This window comes from Squalius cephalus (assembly GCF_949319135.1).
Source record: "Squalius cephalus genome assembly, chromosome: 9".
In the NCBI taxonomy this organism is placed as follows: Eukaryota; Metazoa; Chordata; class Actinopteri; order Cypriniformes; family Leuciscidae; genus Squalius; species Squalius cephalus.
The window spans coordinates 4,497,192-4,523,556 of NC_137130.1; the positions used below are offsets into that span (position 1 = coordinate 4,497,192).

At 38.7% G+C, this 26,365-nt stretch overlaps 1 protein-coding gene across 8 annotated transcripts in view; it reads left to right on the plus strand.

Annotated features, from left to right (window-relative positions):
- LOC307164833 (uncharacterized protein) overlaps positions 1–26,365 on the plus strand; it is a 179,308-nt gene that overhangs the window by 52,350 nt on the left and 100,593 nt on the right. For 7 of the 8 annotated variants that reach the window (XM_079881992.1, XM_079881990.1, XM_079881989.1 and 4 more), the window contains 3 exons: positions 4,666–4,734; positions 13,118–13,258; positions 17,424–17,544. In XM_079881992.1, coding sequence (XP_079738118.1) covers positions 4,666–4,734; positions 13,118–13,190 — 142 coding nt within the window. In that variant the 3' untranslated portion in view covers positions 13,191–13,258; positions 17,424–17,544. The remainder of the gene's footprint in view (positions 1–4,665; positions 4,735–13,117; positions 13,259–17,423; positions 17,545–26,365) is intronic. The other variant, XM_079881995.1, reaches the window with a different exon arrangement.

Genomic DNA, 26,365 nt, shown 5'->3' on the forward strand with positions numbered 1-26,365 from the left:
TACTCTTCATGGATTTCTCATCCGCTTTTAATACTGTCCAACCTCATCTTCTTTTAAAGCGCCTCTATGAGTTAGGTGCTAGTAGTTGGATGATTTCATGGATTAAAGAGTTTTTAAAAGGTCGCCCTCAGCGAGTTTGTGTTAATAATAATGTTATGTCGGATTGCTTGGTTTTAGATACTGGGGTATCGCAGGGATGTGTACTGTCTCCAATACTTTTTTCCATATACATAAATGAACTGAAGTGCAATGACGATAACCTTACCCTTATAAAATATGCCGATGATATGGCATTGGTCTCATGTCAGAAAGAAATGAACTGCACCTCATATTTTGAGTACATTGACAGTATTATCTGTTGGTTTGAGAGTAGTTTTTTACATCTTAATATTGAAAAGACAAAAGAGCTATGTTTGAGAAATCAATCGAGAAGAGTAGATACCGCATCTGAATATAAACCAGTTGTCATAAAGGAAAAAACTGTAGAGGAGGTCTCGAATTTTAAATACTTGGGTACAATTATAGATGAGAAACTTAATTTTGAAAGTAATGTGGAGTACATTCATAAAAAAAGCACAACAACGCCTGGGTCTCCTCAGGAAACTGAGAAGCTTCAATATTAGTCAGCAGACCCTAACTATGTTATATCGATCAATGATTGAGAGTATTCTCACATATAATATTGTTTCATGGTATGGCAATCTAACATTAAAACAAAAGAACAAACTCTCACAAATAATTAATCAAGCAAATAAGACAAAAACAACAGCCACTTCAGAGCTTGTTCGATCATTGTATGGGAAAAATGGCAATTGCGATTTTTAAAGATAACACACACCCTCTTCACTCTGCTTTTGAATTGCTCCCATCTGGACGTAGACTAAAAATTCCCTTGGCTAGAAAAAATGTCTATAAAAGATCTTTTCTTCCAATGGCAGTGATTATCTTAAATCGTACAGTGTTTTAATTGAAACAATAGAACGGCTGTTAATATTTGTAATTTTTTTTTTCTTACAGTGTTTAACTATATAATTCTTTGTATTTGTGCTGTTGATGTGTGATGTGTTTTTTAAGCAGTGAATGTATGTTACAGTGTCAAAGAAAAATTTCCGCTCTGTGAAAACAGACTGGACAATAAAGTTCAATCAATCAAAAGTAAGCTTTTTTTATTTTTTTTTATTTCATAGTTGGAAAGTTTCATAGTTATAACATTAAACTAACTAAAACACATAACATGTGTAAGCCTATGCATGCATAATTTAATACCAAAAATATCCATATGCATGGATTCTTTAAATCTTTTTTGAACATGTTCATTGGAATGAGCCATCTGAATGAACCAATTCATTAAAGGGTAAGTTCGGTATTTTACACTTAAAGCCCTGTTTACAGATCGTTTCTGATGAAATAGAATGGTTAAGATTAAAATTTGGACAAATGCTGCTGTCCCGAGAATTTTAGGTTTCTTTCGCTTTCCCAAAAACCTCTAGAATGGGTGTATAGGTGCACTGGAACAATCCTTCATAAAACGCATTAAACTTTCGTTTACAAAGACGTGAAACTCACCGAGTGGTCAGGGGTGTTCACTGATATGCTCACACAAAAATCGCTGCAAAAGATGCTTTCCAACAGGTGTTTTACCATTCGTTGTAAAACTGTGGATCTATTTTTCCAAACGTCTCACACCCGTAGATTCTTCCGTTGAGAGCTTAAATAATAGACACTCCAGCCCAGTTGGTGGCGATAATGCACCTTTGCCAATTGCAAGCAAACCGCTGGCATTTCATTGAATACACAGAAGAAGCAGAAGAAGAAGCGGCGGAGTAATACCATACCTCACACAGCACATTCAATACAAGTCAATGGAGTTGGACAAAAACTACGATAAAACCTGTTGGAAAGCATCTTTTGCAGCGATTTTTGTGTGAGCATATCAGTGAACACCCCTGACCACTCGGTGAGTTTCACGTCTTTGTAAACGAAAGTTTAATGCGTTTTATGAAGGATTGTTCCAGTGCACCTATACACCCATTCTAGAGGTTTTGGGGAAAGCGAAAGAAACCTAAAATTCTCGGGACAGCAGCATGTGTCCAAATTTTAATCTTAACCGTTCTATTTCATCAGAAACGATCTGTAAACAGGGCTTTAAGTGTAAAATACCGAACTTGTCCTTTAAGACTTCTCAAAGGAGCACAACAATAAGATTTTTGAAAGTTATTGGAGTATGTTTGACAAGAAAATTTCAGCCTTTCTACTTGAAAAGTTCATGTTTAATTCAAAGTGTTACTTGCCGTTTCTTAATTATTTGTAAGAAATTTTTGAGTGAAATTTGTTTCTGCACCAACATTTTTCAGTGTAGACATACATGGATAAACATAAATATGATCTAACAATAGCAGGCTTACATAGCACCCATCTTTTTACATAGCACCCATCAGGTGTGAGTGTTTGTGGTCTCTATGGCCCTACAACACACTCTCCGCAGAGAGAGAGAGAGAGAGAGAGAGAGAGACGGAGGGATGGAGCTGTGTGGTGCGGGGGAGGTGAAGCTGCCGGCTGGGATTAGATACCTGAATCCAATCTTGAGGAGCAGTAGGTTCCAGCCGCGCTAAAGTGTTTTCAGGAGAATTTCTCATGTTCCCCCGCTAGCTGATTACTTCCAGATTTTAGTTCTGCTCCAGTGAAGATGAGCTGCATGGCACACTTTTTGTCAGCCGTGGTTAAGATGCAGTTTGACACACGAGCGTCCGGAGATGTGCTGTATAATCACGGTTAAAGGAGGAGAAGAGAGGGAGAGCCACTAGCCAATCATCATATGAAATTGACGTGACATTAAATCATAAAACGCTAGACTATACATGCAGACTGTGTGCTTTGATGTGAAATTGTGTGTAAAAGTGACAAGTTGTTTCAGCCCGACACAGTAACATTGGTGAGCTTTGGGGTGGGAAGATCTGTTTGTCCAAACAATGACAGACAGGCAGAGTATTTGGGGAAACCTGTTTGACAACAGCCAGTGTATATAGTGGCATTTTCTATTTCTATCAAAAATCAATGAGTTTGCACTGCAGTGTTTACTAAGATAAATATCACTTTAGTGCTTATATTTAGGGTTTAGGGTTTGATCAAATCACTAACCTTAAGTAGTAAGCTTTGGCATGTAACTGATCCTGCACCGTTTGTGCTCTAGACATGAATGATTCCTCTTATCATGTGACCAGACTTGCAATTTTAAAGCAACACTAAAGATTATTTTTTACCTTAAAATAATGTTTCCAAAATCGTATCAGTGGTTCATCAAGTCGTAACAGGGTGAAAGGCACTTCTGGATTCACTTTGCAGTCCTATATCTGCTATCTGCACTATGCAAACCGGGTCGCGTTTCTGTAGTTCGAATGAGACATAAGAAACTACAAATTTGACTTGCTTTACGGCAAGCGTTACAATAGTCATTATTTAGTTTTTCTTCGTTTCTGATGTCGCAATACATCATACTTTCATAAAATCATGCAACATACTCTACCTTGTCTGTGGACATCGTTCATTCCAAAGCCGATGCTGGATAAACAGCGTGCATGCGACAGTATGCGGTAGGTTAAATTATTTACGACAGCGGTACTGGACAATTCCGCTTCCAACCTGTAGGGGGACCGAAGAGGAAAAGTTCTTTGGTGTTGCTTTAAACTTGTATAAATTGCAAGTGGAACGTTTGTCAAGAAAATTTTTGTCTGAGGCAATTGTTAATGGTGGTTGCTAATAGGCAAACGATGTGGGCCAGGATCGTACAACATTCAGAAGTGAATTGACGATGCATTTTAAATTCCAATTAAATTCTTTAATTGGCATTCAAATAAATTTGTGTCTAATTTTTAGCAAAAAAATATTTTTGAGTGATAGAGCGATCGACAGATTGAATGAACGATAGAACAATAGAATGATAGAAAGAATGACAGAACGAATGAACGAACCACAGACAGAGAGACAGATAGATAGATAGATAGACAGACAGATATATATAGATATATAGATAGACAGATAGATAGATAGATAGACAGACAGACAGACAGATATATAGATAGACAGATAGATGGATGAGTGGATTCTAGGGTGTTGCTAGTGTGTTCACGGTCGTTACTAGGGTGTTGCTAAGAGGTTGCCAGATAGAGAGACAGCTTGATAGATCAGTCAGAAAAGAAACAGCACATCAAATCAGCTTGAAAGATTCAGAGTGAAATTTAGAGTCTCAGAAGAATACGTTTAATGGGAATAACAGTATGTTGGCTTTGACAGGCTAACATGATAAAAGCCTTTCCATCTTCAGCGCTGCTCATTTGATTTGCATTCCAAACACGATTACATTAAACAGCAATTAAAGATTCATCATGCAAACATCAGATGTCAAAAACAGCACACAAAAAAAGTGCCAGTACCAAAACAGAAGCGTCTTGCTCTGTGTTGCTTAAACTTCTGAGACAGCGGCTAAAACTGTCATGAGGGAGTTGAATCAAAGAGAATGAGCTGTGTCTATTTCTGATGCGACAGGACTAGCGAGCGCTCGTCTTCTCCAAACGTACTCTGTTCTTTCTACTCTTTGTTTTAAACTAATGTCAGTTCTGCTCTTTTTACTTCTACTCATTAACCTTGCTTGTTCTTCCAACTACACAGGCTTCTCACCGCAGCTCCTCCGACTCCTGTAAGGCTCCGCGTCTCTCCTGGGACCCAGAGAATGGAGAGGTTGGTTAATCATATACCCTTAAGCTCTGTGAATTTATCTGCCAAGAGTTTTTTCTCATTCTCAGTTTCTCTCTTCCATCTGCTCGCTTTGTTTTCTTTTTGTTAATATTATCATTTCATTACTGTTACTTTCTTTGACATACTTCCTGAGATCCTCAAAGCGCTTTTTGCTTCGCTTGCTCTGAGACAACACAGAGAAATTATTTTTAAAGTGGCCAAAATACAGTATTCAGGTCATTCATACATTGTAGTACATATTATGCTCACATTGTCTGTCTTAGTATAATAAATAACATATTTAATCTCACGGATGGAAATATATTTTTTTTATACTGATAATTAGTTTATAGGTTATTCAATATCACTTTCTACCCTGTTAATCTTTTATTAACAATAGCCAGTTCCGTAATGACATCATCACAGAGGAAGTGACATCATTTTGGCGGGAAAACTATGGATTTTATGAACTTGTTTTTGTGGTATTGCATTCTAAAACATCTTGTTTTTTACTGTTGTTGCTTGATAAAAATACACCAATTAGATTCAGAATATCAAAATATGATAAAAAATATGAAAATGAGCTTAAGTTGACGTCCTTGTGTAAGCTGTCAATGCTTCACTGAGCAATGAGCAACTTTAGCTGAAAATGGCCAAAATGGCTGTTAAAATTATGGTTTCTCTAATTTTTCTCTATGATGGATAGTAGAAAAAATATCATATTTTTAAGCCATTTCAGAAAAATACATAAAAATATATAATATTGCTAAAAAGTACTGAAATATATATATATATTTAAACCATATCACCCTGTCCTACACTAAGCACAGAAACACTTATTTTAAAATGAGCAGTTGTATGTTCTGCTCTCGGTGTGTATTTGAAAAAAGAGATTGAGTCCATCTTTGGCGTTGTCCATCTCAGGAGATGGCTGTGCAATCTCAATAATTCAGCAGTGGAATTGCTACACTGTGTAAACACAGCAGAATACAAGCCAAGCAGCACATCCGCTCTGTCTGTACACCTTCATGACATCACGACCATCAGCTCCAGTTTATGTTGAATATAATCCACACAATTGCGGGCAAGGGTGCATGGAAATCGTAAGGAATTTAATAATTCTGATTCCAGTTCCTTAATGATTCTTTTAGTACTTTTAGTACTCTCTAGTCTTTTAGTATCATCAAGCTCCCTTTAAATGAATCTTAATCAGGCTAAATGCCATGTTTAATTTGATGCGGATGATAACGAGGCTGTGAGGGATAGATGTATGGTCTGATTAAGATGACGGCACTAATTGGTGGGATTCACTAGGTGGCAACACTCACAGTTGGGCTGCTGTTTTTGAAGAAGAAGATTGAACAAACAACCGAAGATGGAAGCCACAAAACAAAAACTTATTGAACAGACTGTAGTATTTCCCTCACATAATAACATAATGTAATTGACCTATGACTAAGCCACGCCCCCTCCACTCACTCGGACAAACAGTCAACATTCGGTAACAGGCGCTATACTATGGCAGCTGTCACAGTAGGAGACATTTCACAGGAGGCAATTGATGATTTTTGGAGATAGAAATATTATATATCATCTCGAAGTCACCAAAAGGGCCTTAACTATTCATTGGAGGGTTATATATGAATAATTTTATTGTTGAGAAGGTCGATAAGCTTCAGCTCCAGACAAAGATTTACAGGTCACAGTGTAAACATTATAGTTTGGTGCTATTTAGCTTCAAACGCTCGCTTTGGACACGCGAATGGATTCAAAATGTTCAAGCGTCGAATTTGACGCTCTATTCGCGTTTAGTGTGAACGCAGCATAATGAACAGGCTGAGATGTCAAGACTGCAATGCTGGAGTGTGTGTGTGTGTGTGTGTGTGTGTGTGTGTGTGTGTGTGTGTGTGTCAGAGAGAGAGAGAGAGGCGCGGGCGCGATCGAACAGTGGAAACATAAAAGCATACTCCATCATACAGGATATCATTAAAACTGCAAAGTGTTTAGCCTACTTATATTTGTGTAAAACACAACATACGTGAATGAAGCTAAGTGACATGATGTAACGTTACAACGCAGCTAGAAGCTAGGCTAACGTTATGTTAGAGATGTTAAAGATAACGTTCAAATACGTTGTTGACTTGCCTTAGAACAGATGTAGACATCCTTGTTTAATTTATCCACGTTTAGTTGGTGTTGTGGTCTACCGCATAACTCAATCCAGAGCAGACACTTATCTCGGTTGAGATGTGGTTTGGGAAAGAGTAAAAAAATACACACCGTCGCCCAGCCTCTCAGGATACCTAGTTTCGGAGTTGCATGTACCCCATGCACACCGTTTGACCATTTTAAACTTAAAATGACAAGAAAAAACATATAAAAACGAATGAAAACTGACTAACTGCAATGCATTTCAATGGACGTGGAAGCAGAGAATGTCCGAGTGTATTGGGTTAGCTATGCGCACTGTGATTGGCTCATCGCGTTTGGGGGCGTGGCTTAGCCATAGGTCAATTGCATGTATTTAGCACACATTAACCAATAGCTCATAAAAGACATGCACAGATCTTTCCCTAAATGAAAAAAGCTAAACATATGTTGTAAAGCTTGAAGTAAGGAAATATATTTTGTATATATATTGTTTAAAACCTTTGAATGCCAAAATATGTTACAAATTGTACTTCAAGGGGCAAGAAAATATATTTCCGGCCTTAATATATATTTTTTTAAGTATATTTTAACCATTATAAATACAAAGTTCTGTCATGAAACTCTAGATGGTGCAGGCTGATAGGCCCTTAACTCAGTCTGCTTGCAATCACATAATTCTCTATAGGACACAGCTGATTGGTTCCTGTTATATCAGTAGCCAATGAGCTCACTGCTCAACCTTCAAATACTTGGTCAGCATTTGTTGTAGCAGTTTGCAGCGCACTTTCAGAAACCCTCCACCTTCCCCAGCTCCACCTGTACAGATCTGCTACGAGTAATTCATGTATGTTATATGTTACAGCAGCAGCATGCCTTACTTGCTCACAGCAGCATGTCATGTATGTATTGGCAGTAACAAGTCCTGTACTTGCTCTGCAGCAGCAATAACAGCAACAGCAGCAGCAATAACCAACAGCAGCAACAATAACCAACAGCAGCGACAGCAATAACCAACAGCAGCAGCAGCAGCAATGACCAACAGTAGCAGCAATAACCAACAGCAGCAGCAATAACCAACAGCAGCAGCAATAACCAACAGCAACAACAATAACCAACAGCAGCGACAATAACCAACAGCAGCGAGAGCAATAACCAACAGCAGCAGTAGCAGCAATGACCAACAGTAACAGCAATAACCAACAGCAGCAGTAGCAGCAGCAATAACTAACAGCAGCAGCAGCAATAACCAACAGCAGCGACAGCAATAACCAACAGCAGCAGCAGCAATAACCAACAGCAGCAGCAATAACCAACAGCAGCGACAGCAATAACCAACAGCAGCAGCAATAACCAACAGCAGCGACAGCAATAACCAGCAGCAGCAGCAGCAATGACCAACAGCAGCAGCAATAACCAGCAGCAGCAGCAGCAGCAGCAGCAATGACCAACAGCAGCAGCAATAACCAACAGTAGCAGCTGCAATAACCAACAGCAGCAGCAGCAGCAGCAATATCCAACAGCAGCAATAACTAATAGTAGCAGCTGCAATAACCAACAGTAGCAGATGCAATAGCCAACAGCAGCAGCAGCAATAATCAACAGCAGCAGCAATAACCAGCAGCAGCAGCAATAACCAACAGCAGCAATAACCAACAGTAGCAGATGCAATAACCAACAGCAGCAGCAATAATCAACAGCAGCAGCAGCAATAATCAACAGCAGCAGCTGCAATAACCAACAGCAGCAGCAATAACCAACAGTAGCAGCTGCAATAACCAACAGCAGCAGCAGCAATAACCAACAGCAGCAGCAGCAGCAGCAATGACCAACAGTAGCAGCAGCAATAACCAACAGCAGCAGCAATAACCAACAGTAGCAGCTGCAATAACCAGCAGCAGCAGCAGCAGCAATAACCAACAGCAGCAGCAGCAATAATCAACAGCAGCAGCAATAATCAACAGCAGCAGCAATAACTAACAGCAGCAGCAGCAGCAGCAGCAGCAATAATCAACAGCAGCAGCAATAACCAACAGTAGCAGCTGCAATAACCAACAGCAGCAGCAGCAATAACCAACAGCAGCAGCAGCAGCAGCAATGACCAACAGTAGCAGCAGCAATAACCAACAGCAGCAGCAATAACCAACAGCAGCAGCAATAACCAACAGTAGCAGCTGCAATAACCAGCAGCAGCAGCAGCAGCAATAACCAACAGCAGCAGCAGCAATAATCAACAGCAGCAGCAATAATCAACAGCAGCAGCAATAACTAACAGCAGCAGCAGCAGCAGCAATAATCAACAGTAGCAGCAATAATCAACAGCAGCAGCAATAACTAACAGCAGCAGCAGCAGCAATAATCGACAGCAGCATCTGCAATAATCAGCAGCAGCGTAGCAGATCTATTCTGCCCAGACCAAACATATCAACATTGTCATATCCATTACCATGCCAAACACTACGAGAGTTGTCATGACAGACATATATTTTGTCTGAAAATATATTTAAAAAAGGCCCCAAAATACGAGTAAATAAATGGAAAACATCTTAAATATAGTAATGCAAAAAAAAAAAAAAAAAAAAAAAATATATATATATATATATATATATATATATATATATGTTTAAAAACTTTATCTGAATACGTTGAAACACATAAATTCATATATATATATATATATATATATATATATATATATATATAGTACAAGTATATTTATATACACTGTATATATGTACGCACATACAGTATTTATGTCAGTGAATTCTTCTTCATGAATTGCTAATGGAAACAGATGTCATGGAAATTCTGGAATATAATTATTTTATTTATTTTTTTTACTGTTTTTCAATTCACAATCCTGCTGTTGTTGTCTACAACATTATATCTCCTTAAATTGTTACGCCAAAGATGTGCACAATTGATAAAGAGATCCCCATATATCAAAACCATAATTTGCCATGGTGATTAACTCATCAAGCTGTTACTATAGTAACAATACCGCAACAGTGGGGTGCAGTCATTACAATTAACCCCGCTCACATTGTCTGTTCTCGTTTAATATCTTTGTCTATGTAACCCATATAGAATTATCAAGGTAGCATGGAAAAGGAAAAAAAAAATCTCTTAGGGGGGATTTTCTTTTAATGAATTCACAGGCCGAACTCAAAAAGTATTTGAACTGGTGCAATTACTCGAGTCAGGCCACACTTTTGAGACGACATGCACACTATTTTGGATAAAGTCAAACACAGCAGCGATGCTGATACTTCTTGTCATTAGGGCTTTAATTAGAGCTCTCACCAGAAACAGTCTGTCTCCATTCACGCTCCCTGAAGGAATACACCATGAGCTCTCATTGTGGGCATTAAATGTGCCGTCACTGAACATGTTTTCCTCGCTGTTTATTCAATTTCTCATCCGAGTAAAGCGATTAGCAGCTCTCTGAATGACATTTACAGTGTGTTTGTGTTTGTTGCGTAAGATTTTTGTGAACTTAAACAGAAGCGGTTTAATTGAGAGACGGGCAGTGTTTAAACAAAGAAAATGAACAGCTTGGATCTAAAACACTACTAGTGCTCATCAGATTTTTTTTCCTACATAACACACATGACATATATATGGGTGATTCTTCAGTTACTTAAATCAACTATTTAAAGGAACAGGACATCCAAAAATGAACATTATTTAATTGTTTACTCACCCTCATGTCATTCCAAACCTGCAAAAGAAGGGTGAGTAAATAATGACAGAATTTTCAAGTGAACTATGCCTTTAAACTCTTTCAATGGAAACTTCTTCAAATCATGTTTCACCCTTAAAAAAAAAAAATCAAATGCTTATTAATGACGTAGGATGTTAAAATGTAATGTTAATGACTGCTTTTTTAAGGAAAAGCTTGAATAGCTTTGGACTTGCTAACACAAGTTGAACCTGAATGAAACAAATGTTCCTCTTATGTCTTAATTGTTCCATATTCTTTGTTCTAAAAATACAAAACAAAAAGGGCCTAAAATTAACACTCGCCAAGCGTAAAATGCGAGTAAACATCAATGTTGGTGAGTGTATGAAGCTGTTTCAATCACCAGTTGGCCGGTAACATTTTTATGAATTCTAACGATGCAAATTTGTAAGAACATAAACATTAACAACGCTCGGGACAGTTGACGGGCCAGTGCTGCATTGTCATGAAAGTTTATGACTTGCCAATATAAATATAAATATTGCCAATATAAATATTCAAGCTCAAGAAGATGTGAAAGGGAACTCAATTCGTTACTCTGTAGGAAGTTTTCTGTGAGCAAACTACCGAAGCGCGTGCCCGAAATCTCAGACGGCGTTAATACTGAATCCAACTCTTTCACGTCTTCTTGCGCTTGAAAAATGCCCGTCTTGGCAAGTGTCCTTGTAAACAAAGTCAGTTATGTCTTAAGTGAACGTAAACAGTTGAGAAATAAAATGCATGTGTAACAGTATATTGGATCTGTGCATTAGCTCTTAAAGTGACAGTAGCCTAATATTCCTGCTGCTGTCTGTGTTTTTAATGTTAATCAAACAATATAACAATAAACTTTTTATTTTTATTAAGGATTAATCTGTTTCATGGCTGGTAAAAAATATGTATTGCCAGTAAATTTTCTTAAAGTCGTCATGAAATCAAAATATTTACTTTGTTAGCGCATATTACTAGTCTTGTGGTGAACAATTAATCTGTGCAAGTTAATACACAGAAAAAAAAATTGTTTGTCGTGGGAAACTTTAATCAAAATCTGAAAAGTTACTTTCGGTCTGGAATGGCGTTCCTTCTCTGATGACATCAGTTTGACGGCTTGGGTTGAAAACGCTTAACCACTCCCCTCAAACTGTTAGTCTGCTATGAGTGAGAGATAGAGAGGAGGAGCGCTAAAGTAAAACCCCGCCCTCTATTCAATATTCCGTTTCACTTGGAAATGCGTCACAACACTGGAGAAAAGTCGTTTGCAACTTCCGGTTCACAGGGACTTTAAGTCACCATCCAATGGCAGGTGTGGCAAAAAGTTAGTCTTAGGCCCTCCATATAAATATAAAATAAACTGACAATATACTTTAAATTCACAGCACTTGCATATTGTTTCCCTATTGTTGATTTGATTTGCTTCAATTGGTCTCCTCATTTGTAATTAGCTTTGAATAAAAGGGTCTACTAAATGATTAAATGTAAAAATGTAAATTAAGAAAATATAGTTTAAAAAATGCAATGTGTATTTGACGCCAATTTCCTACATTTTGTCAAATTTAACCTTTAAATACAAAGAATAACCCTGTATACATTATGCCACCCTTTACTCACCCTCATGTTGTTCTAAACCATATGCTGGACAAAATAGCACCACAAGTATTATAAAAGTAGTACATGCACTATATTCCAAGTCATATGATAGCTTTCTACAAGAAATAGACAAAAATGTTTGACATTTGGTTACAAGACCCAAGAATCAATTGACAGGCCAATGTTTTCATCCAAAGTCGCAAATTTAACTTACTGTATGCACAAAACTGGAACATTCTGCGAATTAAGCAGCGTTTCCATCCCATGTGTTCAAGAGAACAAAATCGTCACTTCCTGGGAAATTGGCAGACAATATCTGTGATAAAAATGGATTGTTGATGCAATGGGGAAGCCACTGTGGCTCTTTTTTTCGTACATTATAAATGACTTGAAACTGTCATGTTATTTTGTGGATGCCTGGTGTTTGGGAATGCAATCGTGTGAGACACTTCTGGAAGGACATCATACCCAACCATTTTGATAACAGTCTTTGGCTTAGGCATTTCAGAAAGACTAAAAGAACATTTGAGATGCTGTGGTGTATAGTCCAGTTATCCAATCACATCCACTGTTGAGGCAAAGTCAAAGAATAAATATTGGATTTATTCGGTAAATGTATTTCCATCGTAGTTTATGCGCATGTCTTCTTATCGGATAAAAAAAATATCTGCCTCAATTCAACGCATACGTTTTTTATGCGCATCTTTATAATTTTTTATATACAATATCCCATAAAAATAGGTGGATGGAAACATATACTGATGCTTTTTTGTTGTATGCAGATCTATATAAAGATTCTTCAAAATTCTTCTGTTTACCACAGAATTATCCATATAAATATATTTTTAATACCAGGTCCATTTCCACTCTGATTATTATTGCTGTAAGGCTGGATATACTAAATTGTGAATCTGTGTCTGGGTCACGCAGGTTTTTCCCTTCAAGTCTTCAATCATGTCGAGATGGCGTGGGTCCCCTGGCAGTTCGGTTATGCCACATTTAACTGACTCCTCCTGTCTGCTGCCAACCCGCACCAGCCGCCCGTCCACCCAGATAAACGCAACACGACAGGTGCGCCTGGCTCTCCAAACTCCGCACATGTCCTCTGCCTCACCCCACAATCACAAATGCTGTCGATTCGCTTCACTCCTATGGACAGTCTTAGGAAGCTTCACCACTCACTGAGATACAGATGTCATGTTTTGGTTACATATGACTGGCTCCGACAAACAGAATCTGCAGACATTTTGACACTTTCTTCACTGATTTTGGTGGAAATTCTGGAGAATTGATAAATACTGACAACTGAAAGACAATCATACTAACCAAAATATTTTTAGGAATTAATTTACCCAAAAATGAAAATACATAATATTTATTTGAATACATGTTTATTTGAAATGCAGTAAAATCACACTTAAAATCAGGTGCTGTCATGGCAGAAATACAGACGCCATAACAGTTTGTCTATGTAGGTTTTACAGATGAATACTCTGGTAAATAAGTTCCATATGTTTACAGATTGCCGTGACGCTCAGCAGCACAGCGTGTGTGTGGTGTTCATAGAGTGTTAATTATACAGGCCGCTAATAAGTATGTATATGCATAATCGCATAAATCCATAATTACCTAAACAGCGTCTCATTACATGCACGTGGTTAGTATTTAAATAGTGCATTTTTGCAGAAGGTTAGAGACAAAATCAACTAAACATGTTGTATTTGCTCGATTACAGTTTAATCTCACCAGATATAAAATAGAATGTTACATTTCATTGAATGAAATATCAAAGCACACCTAACAATTTCCTACACCTCAAGTCCAATGAATTTACATGCATTTTAGAGTTTGCGATTACTGCATAAGGAGTTTTTCAAATGCAATAGATTGAGTGGAGCATAATCGAACTCATTCGATTTTGTTATAGATATATAGAACAATAGATAAAGATACAGACAGACAGACGATGGATGGATGGATGGATGGATGGATGGATGGATGGATGGATGGATGGATGGATGGATGGATGGATGGATGGATGGATGGATGGATGGATGGATGGATGGATGGATGGATGGATGGATGGATGGATGGATGGATGGATGGATGGATGGATGGATGGATGGATGGATGGATGGATGGATGGATGGATGGATGGATGGATACGAGGGGATGGATGGATGGATACGAGGGGATGGATGGATGGATGGATGGATGGATGGATGGATGGATGTATAGATAGATACGAGGGGATGGATGGATGGATGGATGGATGTATAGATAGATACGAGGTGATGGATGGATGGATGGATGGATTTTTTTATTGTTACATGCTTACTTTATCGAAATTGATATTTTTCTTTGATTATATAACTTCTCATTTTAATTATTTGTAGTTATTGGTTGTCTCCATCTGCTTTTCTACTTGTTTGTTTGTTTGTTATAATAAGCAGATTGCTTGTCTCTTTGTCTGTCAACTGTTTGTATTATTTTGTGAAGCGACCTTGGGTTCTTGAAAGGCGCTATAAAAATAAACATATCATTATTATTATTATTATTATAGATAGATAGATAGATAGATAGATAGACAGCTTTAAACATCATCTTGAAGCAAAAGTCTTCATTTGATCTCCATTTAATGTCATTGCATTGCTAGCGTGTTGTTGGAGGTTGATATCATAGAAATATATATTCAGTAAATACGTTTCCATGAATTTTCCATTGCGATTTAAGATCTCAGTCATTTCTATGACTTTTGCTGGTCTGTAAATCACAATTTAAAAACTTCCCAGGTTTTCCATGACCGCGGGATCCTTGTACGTGTAAACTTGGAGATGGTATTCTAATGAAAGCACTTCTACCCAGCACTATGAGACTCACTGTTGGAACTAATGACGACATTCAGGGCCACTGCGGCCAGGGGTTCTGAGGGAATTTCGACAAAAATGTTCATTAAAAGGTCTAATAATTAAGATATTGATTAATTAGCCCAGCATTGATTTACAGTCACACTTTATCAAGTCAAGGGGTTCTAATTACTGTGCCATTATGCCACAGACTGACCTTAACATTCTTTTTGTCACTTGTAATGAAAAAGAACATTTCTTTTGGCGGCGTTTGGATTTCTGACCTGTAAAATTTTAATAGGGACTACAGTGGGAACAGGACATGGATTGGCGGTTAAGTCAGGGCGAGGCTAATATCCCTGAGTCTGGTTAAGTGGCTATACACCCAGAGTGCTGAAACGCCTCTCTAGAGGGATCTGATTTAACTAGTTTCCTCTTCTCCATATAAAAACACTGGGGCTGAATGAACAGGGCCCGCAGCCAATGAACAAGTACAGTCGCTGCACTGAGCACTTAAGAGTGCATTTTCATTGCATTCTTGAAACCTCGAGAAGCCAAAAAATACAATAATACAACAAAATTCTCAAAAGTATAATTGGGATGGCTAATAATATACAATTATTACTCTACTTGGATACAAGCACACACTTTTTGTGGATGACATTCAGCACTCGGTTAATGAAAAGGCGTTGAACAGGAATTGAATCATATTTTCCACTCCATAGAGTCAGAAAATGGTGCTTCAGACACTTGTGAGTGCAGTCAGGAATCCCAATTTGCCTGCTGGAAATTGGAAATGGTGGAACAGCGAGGCGTGATGTTGTTAAAATGTGTGTTCTGTCTCTGTGGCTGGACGGCGGCTCTAGAGCGCACGTTTGCTTTAAGAGGGCCTGTGGTTTGGTGACGGGTTTGGACATGATTACGACCCCCACTACGATCATTCTCTGAACGCTTCACCTCTTCGGCCAAACAAACACTGTCAACGGCTCATAGAGTGAAACCTCAGTGACTGTCGGATCAAGACAGACAGACAGATAGATAGATAGATAGATAGATATCAGCTTTAAACATCATCTTGAGGCAAAAGTCTCCATTTGATCTCCATTTAATGTCATTGCATTGCTAGCGTGTTGTTGGAGGTTGATATCAGAGAAATATATATTCAGTAAATACGTTTTCCATGAATTTTTTTTTTTTTTAGATAGATAGAACGACAGACAGACAGACTAGTATCAGATTTGTAAAAACCAAGAAGCAGCTGTGGAGGAATTACACAGAAACTTAAACTGCACAAATATATTTTGTTGCACTAATTTAATACTAAGTCATATCCTTCACCTCCCACATGTAAAAACACAAAACTAAATGGCTGCAGTTTCGGTAATTAAAGTGATCATGTTATTGTAGCTGTAGATCCATGCACTCAAACCGACTACAGTCACAATCACACTCTATTACATTCTTTATTCTGTTTACACGTACGTACGAATCACTGAGAATTACAAACAGCACGCAGATACACAGATATGACCTCAAGCCTTCTTATTTGTCTAAACACATTTAATGTAGATTTTTTCAACAGATCCGACAAGGTAAAACAAGTGAGAACAGCTGTGTCGGATAGGAGCTCCTCTGCACCAGACATCTATAAGGAGAAAACATGCAACAGAATTAGAAACAAATTGCAATAAATAGTCTAATGAGAAATGGGGGGTGTTCTTTTCTGTCCTAATGAGATGTGAGCAGTATCACACCTCTGTGATTTCACTGTATCTGCACCTCTGTCCATCCGGACTTTTGTTTGCACTCCTTATTTGCATTTCAAAGAGAGCCCAGGGGAACCTGCCTTGCATATTTACATGCGATTAGCAACTTTAAATGAATATGTCAAAATCTGTAAAGTGCTCAACGCTGACTTTGACGGGCAAGCCTAGGCCACACACATACATACTGATATCACTGAAAAGAAAGGGTTTTTTTTCCAAGACAAAATAAATCCCACAGTATGTGCGTCAAATGCTGTCTTCTCAGAAAATAATTCAAGAAGTGAGCATGTGGCCGCGGATGCATTTTGCAGTGCAATCAATAAATTAAACTATGTGCATATGAATAAAGGCTTTTAGCCAGTAATATTTTGATTAATTAGATGAAGAAAAAAGTGCTGGTTTGAGCATTTTGAAAAGCTTAATGCTAAGGAGCATAACTGACAGTTCAAGGTCATGCAGAACATGCTTAGAATTGTGCGTATGCGGGAGAAATGTCGGCTAGTGCGATTTTAAAGCAAAACCTGCTACTCTTTACGTTAAGTGCACTCATGTGTTTGCAAATATAAAGAAGTTATTGTCATTTCATGGCCATACTTTGGTGCTGTTTGCTCTGTGTTTTTACAGAATCAAAGCATAAAGGCAGATAGAGACAAAGAAGAGCCGGGCAAGCACATCATTATGGCTGCCTCAGCTCGGCCATGCAGAAACAGCAGAAAAAACACTGAGGAAAGTTCAAGATGTTAAGGTAAGTAGGGGGCGCGTGCCGTGCAGAGAGCGAAGAAAAAAAAAAAGAAGCGAATCCAAAATTTCTGCTCATTCGAACTTTGTTCAGGCTCAAGAAGAGTGGTGTATAAAATATGAACTAACTATGTGATTATTAATTGGGCCCCATTTTGATTTCTGTATTCCGGGCTGCATATTGTTGGGCGGCTCTCCACGGGGTCCGTCTGAGCGCGCGCGTGTCGAGGGGTTCGGTGAGCCGCGCGCCTCAGTCATTTAGAGAGCGCCTCGCCGTGCGCGCCGCAGAATACCAATGAGCGGGGTTAAAAAGGCACGGCTCCTCTCGGAGACGACTCTCCTTCTTCCGCGCACCTCCGCCGGGTCTCCACGGACTAATTTTCAAAACCACCTCTTAATGTGGGCTTGTGTCAATCACCTGAACAGACAGCTTCATCCCCAGATATAGAATAGTCCCTACATTAGAGCCATGCACACCGGCTCCTACACAATGGGGCTCCGGCTAAAGGATGAAAAGCCACTTTAATGCCAATTGGGTCTAAAATAATGCGTTATTCATGCGTTCATGCACACATTTACATTATAATGATAAAGGCCGATATCAAAACGTGTAAAATATAGGCTTTTCGTTTCTGCGTTGGGTTGCGTCGAGAGCACGCACACATGCACGCTTAAGAAGTACACATTTTTGAAAGCAAGGAACAATTTCTTTATTCTCCCTTTCTCCCCCCGCCTCGTTCAGATGAGTGACCACTCTGTAAACTTTCATCTGTTCGTGCCGCACGTCTGCTTTCTGACATCTCGTGGCTGTGGCACTTCGGAATCAAACTTCAAAAGAACCAGCCGCTGATAAAAAAATAATACTATGGGAACTCATTTGGCCCTGAAAGCTGTGTGTTGTAGTCATTTCGCTCCAGACTTTATCACACACCCTTTCAAAGGACGGGGTCTGAGACAGAACGGCGAGGACAGGAAATATCTCATTCAAAAGGCGCTTGAAGAGAACAATGTTTATCTCGGTGTCTTGTTAGTTTCAAGGGGCTGCATTTAAAGAGAGTCATTTGGCTTGCATATTAGAGCTGGAATGATGCTTGATGTTCCTCGTGCAAGAAATGACCATTTTGGGCGGCTAAAACAGCACTTCTCAACTCTCAGGTCTGTTCTGATAGGGTCGTTGACACTGTGGAAAAACATGGAGAAAAAAAAAACATGGCATACTTTTTCGTTTTGGCATTAGAGGCAGTTTCCAATCAAACGTAAAAAAAAATTGCCATATATATTAGGGGTGTGACGTTACACAAAAATGACGTACCTCGCTTTTGAATTTTGGTACTGCGGGGGAAAAAACTTTATTTTGAAAGTTATTTACTGAACAAACTATGTTTATCGATATTGCTGCAACTGGCAGCAACCCACTGCAGTTTGAGGAGCTGTTTTAATAAGTGGAAGAGATTAGAAAAATATGTTAGGATTTTTTTATTTTATTTGCGGTCCCATTCTCATCCGCTCCGTCTATTTGATGCACGTGCATGATTCGACAATCGTTCATTGAAGTCTGTGAAGTTAAACATAGACACGCTTGCTGCTACCAGGATAATCTTTTATGCGAGATGCAAATATATATATATATATATATATATATATATATATATATATATATATATATATGTGTGTGTATATACTCGTGGACTATATATATGTATATATTTAAACACACACACAGGAGTCAAAATTTGAAGTCGATCAAAAAAGACAAGAAGGGGTATTGTTCAAAATTCATGTATAACTTTGATGAAAGGTTTTGATCCACTTCAAATGTTGACTACTTATACTATATATATATATACATATACTATATATATATATATTTTTTTTTTTTTTTTTTTTTTTACACACACACTCATTATTACATTAATATATTTTGGTCAATTTTGGTCCTGTATTGGATCACCAATTTATAAAGTCTGATATCTGAAGTTAAAAATCCCCAAAAATCCCCATCGCCACAGAAATCAATCGACGGTGTCCTGCTCTTTCTTTTCCGAGAATAATACATATTCAGCGAAACTGTAACTGTCAAGCAAATTTCTGTCTTTGTTTTGGACAGCTCTCTTTCCTCTTGTCTTGTGACAAAATCTCTCAAGCCCATCAAAACTGTTTATGAATGTGTTGTCGGGGAGCTTTAAAGGATTCAGTAGAGGCAGGCAGCTATGACAGGGCCCAACTCATCAGCATGCCAGCGTATGAAAACATAGAGCGGTACATGAAAGCAGCACACACACACACACACACACACACACACACACACACACACACACACACACACACACACACACACACACACTTGTAGGTAACTTATGAAAAGAGTAGTCCAAGGATAAGTACATTTTTATAGAAAACACAGATTAGTATTTTAATTCACCTCAGTGTTAATAAAAATAGCATTTATGACGCCAGCCACATACAGTATGAGAGCTTTCACGCACACACAAAAAGTGTGTATATCAGATAGAATTAATTGCCCTTGTATGTGGTGCATTGAATACAGAAATGTAAATTTAATTAAAATGCAATTCAATAGCAATTCAACATTTCCAGCACTAAAATCAGAATAATTTCTCTTTTGGGTCTTTAATTAATACAACATACAACAAGACAGATTTTCAAAAACCCAAGGTCTGTTCCTCCATAAGTACCGATGGGGATTATTGAAGAAATTGTCTTGTCAAGGACTGAAATATTGAAAGTTATTCAAATCTATTAAGAGGAATCTGTGAGAATGTATACAACCAAATTAAATTCACTAACCAGTCAATGGGGAAGATATAAAATAAAAAGTTGTTAACACAAGAAGATCGCCTGCTAAAGTGGAGAGAAAAGAAACAGAGTATGAATGACTTTAAATGCTTCACAAAGTATTAACGCTGCATTAAGTGCGCCTGGTGAGCTCCTCCTGCTGGGTTCACCAGTGGAGATTACGATACATCATGCATTCAGGAAGTCAAAATAACACAAATAAGCAACATATGACCTAACTAGATGTAGAATTTAACAAATAATGAATTATTTTAAAAAAGTCTCTCAGGAATTGGTATATTTTTAAACATACACTTAAATTACAAGCATAGCCTTTTGTACACTGCATACATTTTATTTAAAAATATGTTTTAAAAAGAGCTATCAATGTATTAGTCATACATTTTTACACTTTCTGAAAGTAATGAAGGATGAATGAATAAGTATGACTGAGTAAACTTAAAAATTACACTCAAATTTAACTTAAAGGGGACCAATTACACCCCTTTTCCCAAGAAGTAATACAAGTCTCTTGTGTCCCAGGAATGTGTCTGTGAAGTCTCAGCTCAAAATTCCTCACAGATCATTTAGTATAGCATGTCCAAATGCCCCCTATTTGGGTGGAAGCAAAACATGCAGTTTTCTCGTGTGAACCTTTAAATGCAAATGAGTTGCTGCTTTGAGCCTTTACAAATGAGCCTTTACAGTTTGTGCTCTGGATACACCGGCAACAACAAAACCAGAGAATCTCATGCATCCCAAATGTCGGAAATTGTCAGTAGCGATATTTAGCCTTACATGTTCGAACTGGTGTCAAACACTGATGGAGAGACTCAGGAAGAAGTTTTAATGCAACTGGATGTTTCTGAATGGTTAGTTGATTAATTTATTTAGTTGTTGTGGAGTTAACTTTATTTAATTAATCGACTGGCATGTTCCATCATGATCATCTATAAATGGTTGTGCTCATGTGGGAATTGTATGCCTACAGAGTCAGAGAATATATGCTGCATGGAGATAGAACAGGTATCGTTTTGTTTAATTATTTAAGGTTATAATTTATATAATCATCTTTAGCCGTACAGCATGCTAACAAGCGGTCGTGAACATTCACAAAATATGAAGTGCGATACTTGTTCTGGATTTGAAGTTTAAGCACAAAAAGTTGGTATCAACCCATTGTTCAAAATCAACTTTTATGCAAATCCAGCGTTGAAGAAGAAGCAGTCTGACTGGGTCAGAGTATTTCTGAAATGGCAAAGTTCGTGGGATGCTTCCGGTCAGCAGTGCTGAGAATTTCCCAACAGTGGTCTATGTAGGGACAAACCACAAACTGGTGACAGGGTATTGGACGCCCATGGCTCATTGATGCACCAGGGTAACGAAGGCTATCCCGTCTGGTCCGAGCCAACAGAAGGTCTACTGTGGCACAAGTCAGATCTCAATCCAATTGAGCATGTGCTGGACCAACAGTTCAATCCACAGTGGCTCTACCTCGCAACCTACAGGCCTTGAATGATCTGCTGCTAATCCCTTGGTGCCAGATACCAGAGGACACCTTCAGGGCTCTTGTACTGTAGAGTCCATGCCTCGGCGGGTCGGTGCTGTTTTGGCAGCACGCAGGGGACCAACAGCATATTAGGCAGGTGGTCATAATGTTTTGGCTCATCAGTGTTTATATATATATTTAGAGGGAGAGATAGACTTAATTTTCATGTCATAAAAATGCCATAAAGCACTCCACAAAACTTCACATTAGTCAACTATAAACTTTGCAGTACACACCACCTTAATATTATTAAAATACAGCACTAAAAAGTGAAACTCATTTCCTTCCGTCTACTGCAGAGACACTGTAATTTTCAGCACAACCTTTCCAACATCCCAGCTTCCCACTGGTAAATACAATTTCACTTTCTCATTCATGTGCACGTAACTCAAAATTATGTTTCTGGCTCCATTGTAGGCCGTATAAGAGTGTGAGCGATTCTCTGGTCCCTCCAGAATGTCCTTTTATATCTAAAAGAGAAGGGAGTGACTGGTAAAGTACAGGATTCCTCAGAGTGTCAGCACAAAACTGAATCATTGATTCAAATACAATACTGCTGAGGTGGTTCCAGTCCTCACAACCATCAGCAGAATCGGCACAGAGCTTCAAATCCAAACAAATATATACACTGACAAATGAGACGTACAGTAAAGGAGAGTGTCCCACCAGAGGCGATTCTAGACCTCGTTGCTTCTCAGCCTTGTTACAAATAAATGATTAATCTGTGATCGCCTCAACCAAACTTAAAACTCTATCATAATGGCTCTATTCCTATTTGCAGTGAGCTGACTACATAGGCAGCATTTTAAGCCATCATAGGTGCACCATCAACAAAAAGGCTGTTCTCTAATGGAATAATCCTACCGCATTTTGGCCAGATTGCATGTATGCTTCACAGCAAAGACAATCCCATAATTGGAATATATTATATTATATATGCTGGCTATATATGCTGAATATATTTGAATGCATACACACTAAAAAAAAGGTGTAGGATTTACTTTAAAACTATTTTCACTCAGAAATTGCTTGTAAATTTCATAATTACAAAAAAAATAAAAAATGCAGAAGGACTGAAATAGTATTTTCTTGCGAAACGTACTCCAATAATCTGTTACAATTACATTCTTAATGGAGCAATGGTTTGCAAAGATAAGAGGAAAGTTAGCTAACCAAGCTCAATTTAACGGACAATAGACTCCTTGAGTATTGAGGTTTGTTACTGCCACAGAAAAACAAGAGCTTTTTCGGATATAACCTTTCATGTGGTGTGTAATATGGCTGTTTGTGAATGTAAAAGGTCTGCAAACTTTCAAAGATCAAAGTGCAGATAAATGGAGTTATTGTCTCCCAAGAAGAACCGATTCTGCCTGAAATGAGTCGTCAGTAATTCCAGTCTCACTTTCTGCTTGAACTTTTGTAGGTTTGTAACAAATTTGCATAATGCCAGTCTATGGTTTTCATTGGCTGCTAGAGAACAATGTCTACTTTGCCCTACCCTCAAACACTGTAGCTGTAGCTAAGACTGGAAGAGTTTGGTTCGTGTTGTCGACATGTTGAGAAGACGCTGTTTTCTGCTGCCAAAGCAAATCCACTTTGATGCATTTCAAAAGGATGAGACTCGCGCAGGAATTGAGATGTAAGAACCGACGCCATCGTTACTGTTCGTATCTCTGTGTATCAAGTGCTGAGGAACAGCTGGAGCTGAAATTCAGATTTAGTAATGGGCGTTTCGTTTCTGACGCGTGCTGTAAGAAGTCGACCAATCACAACAGACTGGGCCATCTGACCAATCAGAGCAGAGTAGGCTCTATGAAAGGAGGGGTTTAGAGAGACCGAATTCTTGATTGAATTGTTTCAGACACTGTGAGGAAAGAGGTGATGCTGTAATGTATATTATAAAATGAAGTGTTTCTTATTTTATTTTTAACTTAGATGCATGTAAACCAGTAACGTGCGGTGAAATCTTGTCATGGGTAGGCTGTGACCTATCAATGTGGCATATATGTTCATATATTCATTCAGCAACCCAAGTTCAATCAGGCATCATCACATCGCTGCCTGCATATAGCAAAGTCAGTCATATGTGAGGCTAATGCACAATCAAATCTAATAATCAAATTAATGGACACATCTATCTTATGACTTATACAACAAACAAATATTTTGTGCGGGACACAGTAAGAGAGGGAGGCGGCGCGGTGTCAGCGAACCGACAACCAGCCTAGTCACTCCTTCAAAATGCGCAAACGCGCACAGACAGCCACACACACACACTATTGGTCTGGTGACGGCGCACCAGGATTTGAATGGGCTACAGTCAGAAAACATTGTGTCAGCAGTACAGCTTTAAAGTACAAAAACAGCTTATTCGCTCCTACAAACTGCGCTACGCGCACACACCGACACGCAGTTGTCATGGTGAAACATACAATCATTTGGTAACTTATCTCTGAAAAGCCCTGAATGTGCTCTGTACAGGACATGTAATGTCTCAGAGAAATCGCTAAAACATAATGTCCTCTACAGAGGACAAAACACTATAGTAGGTAGTCAGGAGTTTTACTAATCACAACTAGGTAAGCAAGATGATACGCACCTTTGTACGAACAACAGTGTTTTCACAACTCAGCGGTTTGTAGGCTTCCAAGTCATGAACCCAGCCATTTGTGAACTGAACGTGGGCTTCCATAGATTTATAATTACGAAACTGAGCCTCGGAATAAGCACTCACACCACAGACTAAATAAACAAAAATATCTGGAAATGTCAGAGGAGGTAAATCGTCGGGGTCTCGAGTATATTCTCTTGCAGGCACCTCAAACGGATCCATATTTCCGATCAATGACATATTTTCCATGTACCGTTTTCTTGCGTCAGGTAGAAGTTTCTCTGTATAGTACATTTCGTTCTTTTAATCGACTTTTCAACATTGTTTCGTGTTGTAAGTGATCTCGCCCGATGTGGCCTCACAAAATGGCGGCGCACTCTTGTTTACGTCCCAGAATGCACTGCGCAGTGACGTCGGTTGCCAAGCCCGAGAGCGAGTGGGTCACGTGTAGGGTTGGGTACCGAAACCCGGTTCCAATAGGGAACCGGTTCCGACGTAAACGGTAGTAACCAGACCGAATAAGAACGAAACTTTCGGTGCCTGATTTCGGTGCCTGACGTTTTTTACCGCCCCCTATAAAACATCTCGCGGCACGAATGATCCAATAATAAAACATCTCCAGTTAACCAGCAAAGCATTCATTTAGTTCGTTTGTTAAATAAGAGACGATCTAGCGCTGAAATGTGTTTTTTTAAATCAAGTGATCAAAGTGCTCGTTGCCGCTGCGATCAGTGGCTCGGATACAGTGTTTTCTCGTGGCTCGCGCACACCGCACTTCACCCGGACGCGCGCTTCAATACGTTGCGGAGATCGATCTATTTATGAGGCGCCGTCTATATGATTATGTGCGCGGAGAGTTTGTGTGTGTGTGCTCGCGTCTCAGATGAGTATGTGCGCGGAGAGTTTGTGTGAGTGTGTGTGTGTGTGTGTGCTCGCGTCTCAGATGAGGATGTGCGCGGAGAGTTCCGCGCGTCTAGTGTGTGTAGAGTTTGCGTGTGTGTGCGTGAGCGACTTTAGAAGTTGTGCATTTCATATATATTATTTTGAGCATTCAGCAGTATACATGTATGTGTGACTACCTAGTATACGTGTATGCAAGGGTTTCATATGTGCGTGAATGAAGTTTGATTTAAGCCCTAGATGGCGCCTCATAACCTATCTATTCGTTCTGGTGAAATCTCAAAATATAATGGACACAAAGTGTCCCTGCTTGATATACAACCACTGATGAGCATAATCGGTTTAAAAAAAAAAAAAAAAAAAAAAACAACTACAAATGCGGATTATAGAACCCAAAACCTCTGACACGCTTGACTAAAGTTCAAGTTCAGCTGCCAGTGTTCCTCTTCGGGTAAGTCTAGTATTTTAATGCCAACTGCAAATCTTGCATATCAAGTATGAAGTATATCAATATCAAGTATATTTATATGAGGCTATACTGTGTGTGTTAAATATTTCTGCTCAGTGTCAGATATTTCTCTGTTCTGTAAAAGTCATAATATGAGAAGACAAAATTTTGATCTTAACTCAAGTGTTTTGTGCTACATCAGTAGCCTTTTAAAGGGCACAATTTTTCATTTAATCAGAAAATCTTTTTCAGAAAATCACACACACACACACACACACACACACACACACACACACACACACACACACACACACACACACAGAGGTATTATTTTTTTGATAAAGTGTGTGCAGTTTAGTTTTCTTAAGTACCGTTTCAAGAACCGTTTAAGCACCGGAACCGTTTGAAAAATACCGAGTAGGTACTGGTATCGGATAAAACCCAACCGATACCCAACCCTAGTCACGTGACATGAAGCAAGCTCGGTCTCTGCCTCAATGTTGATCATTCAAGACAGCATGAGA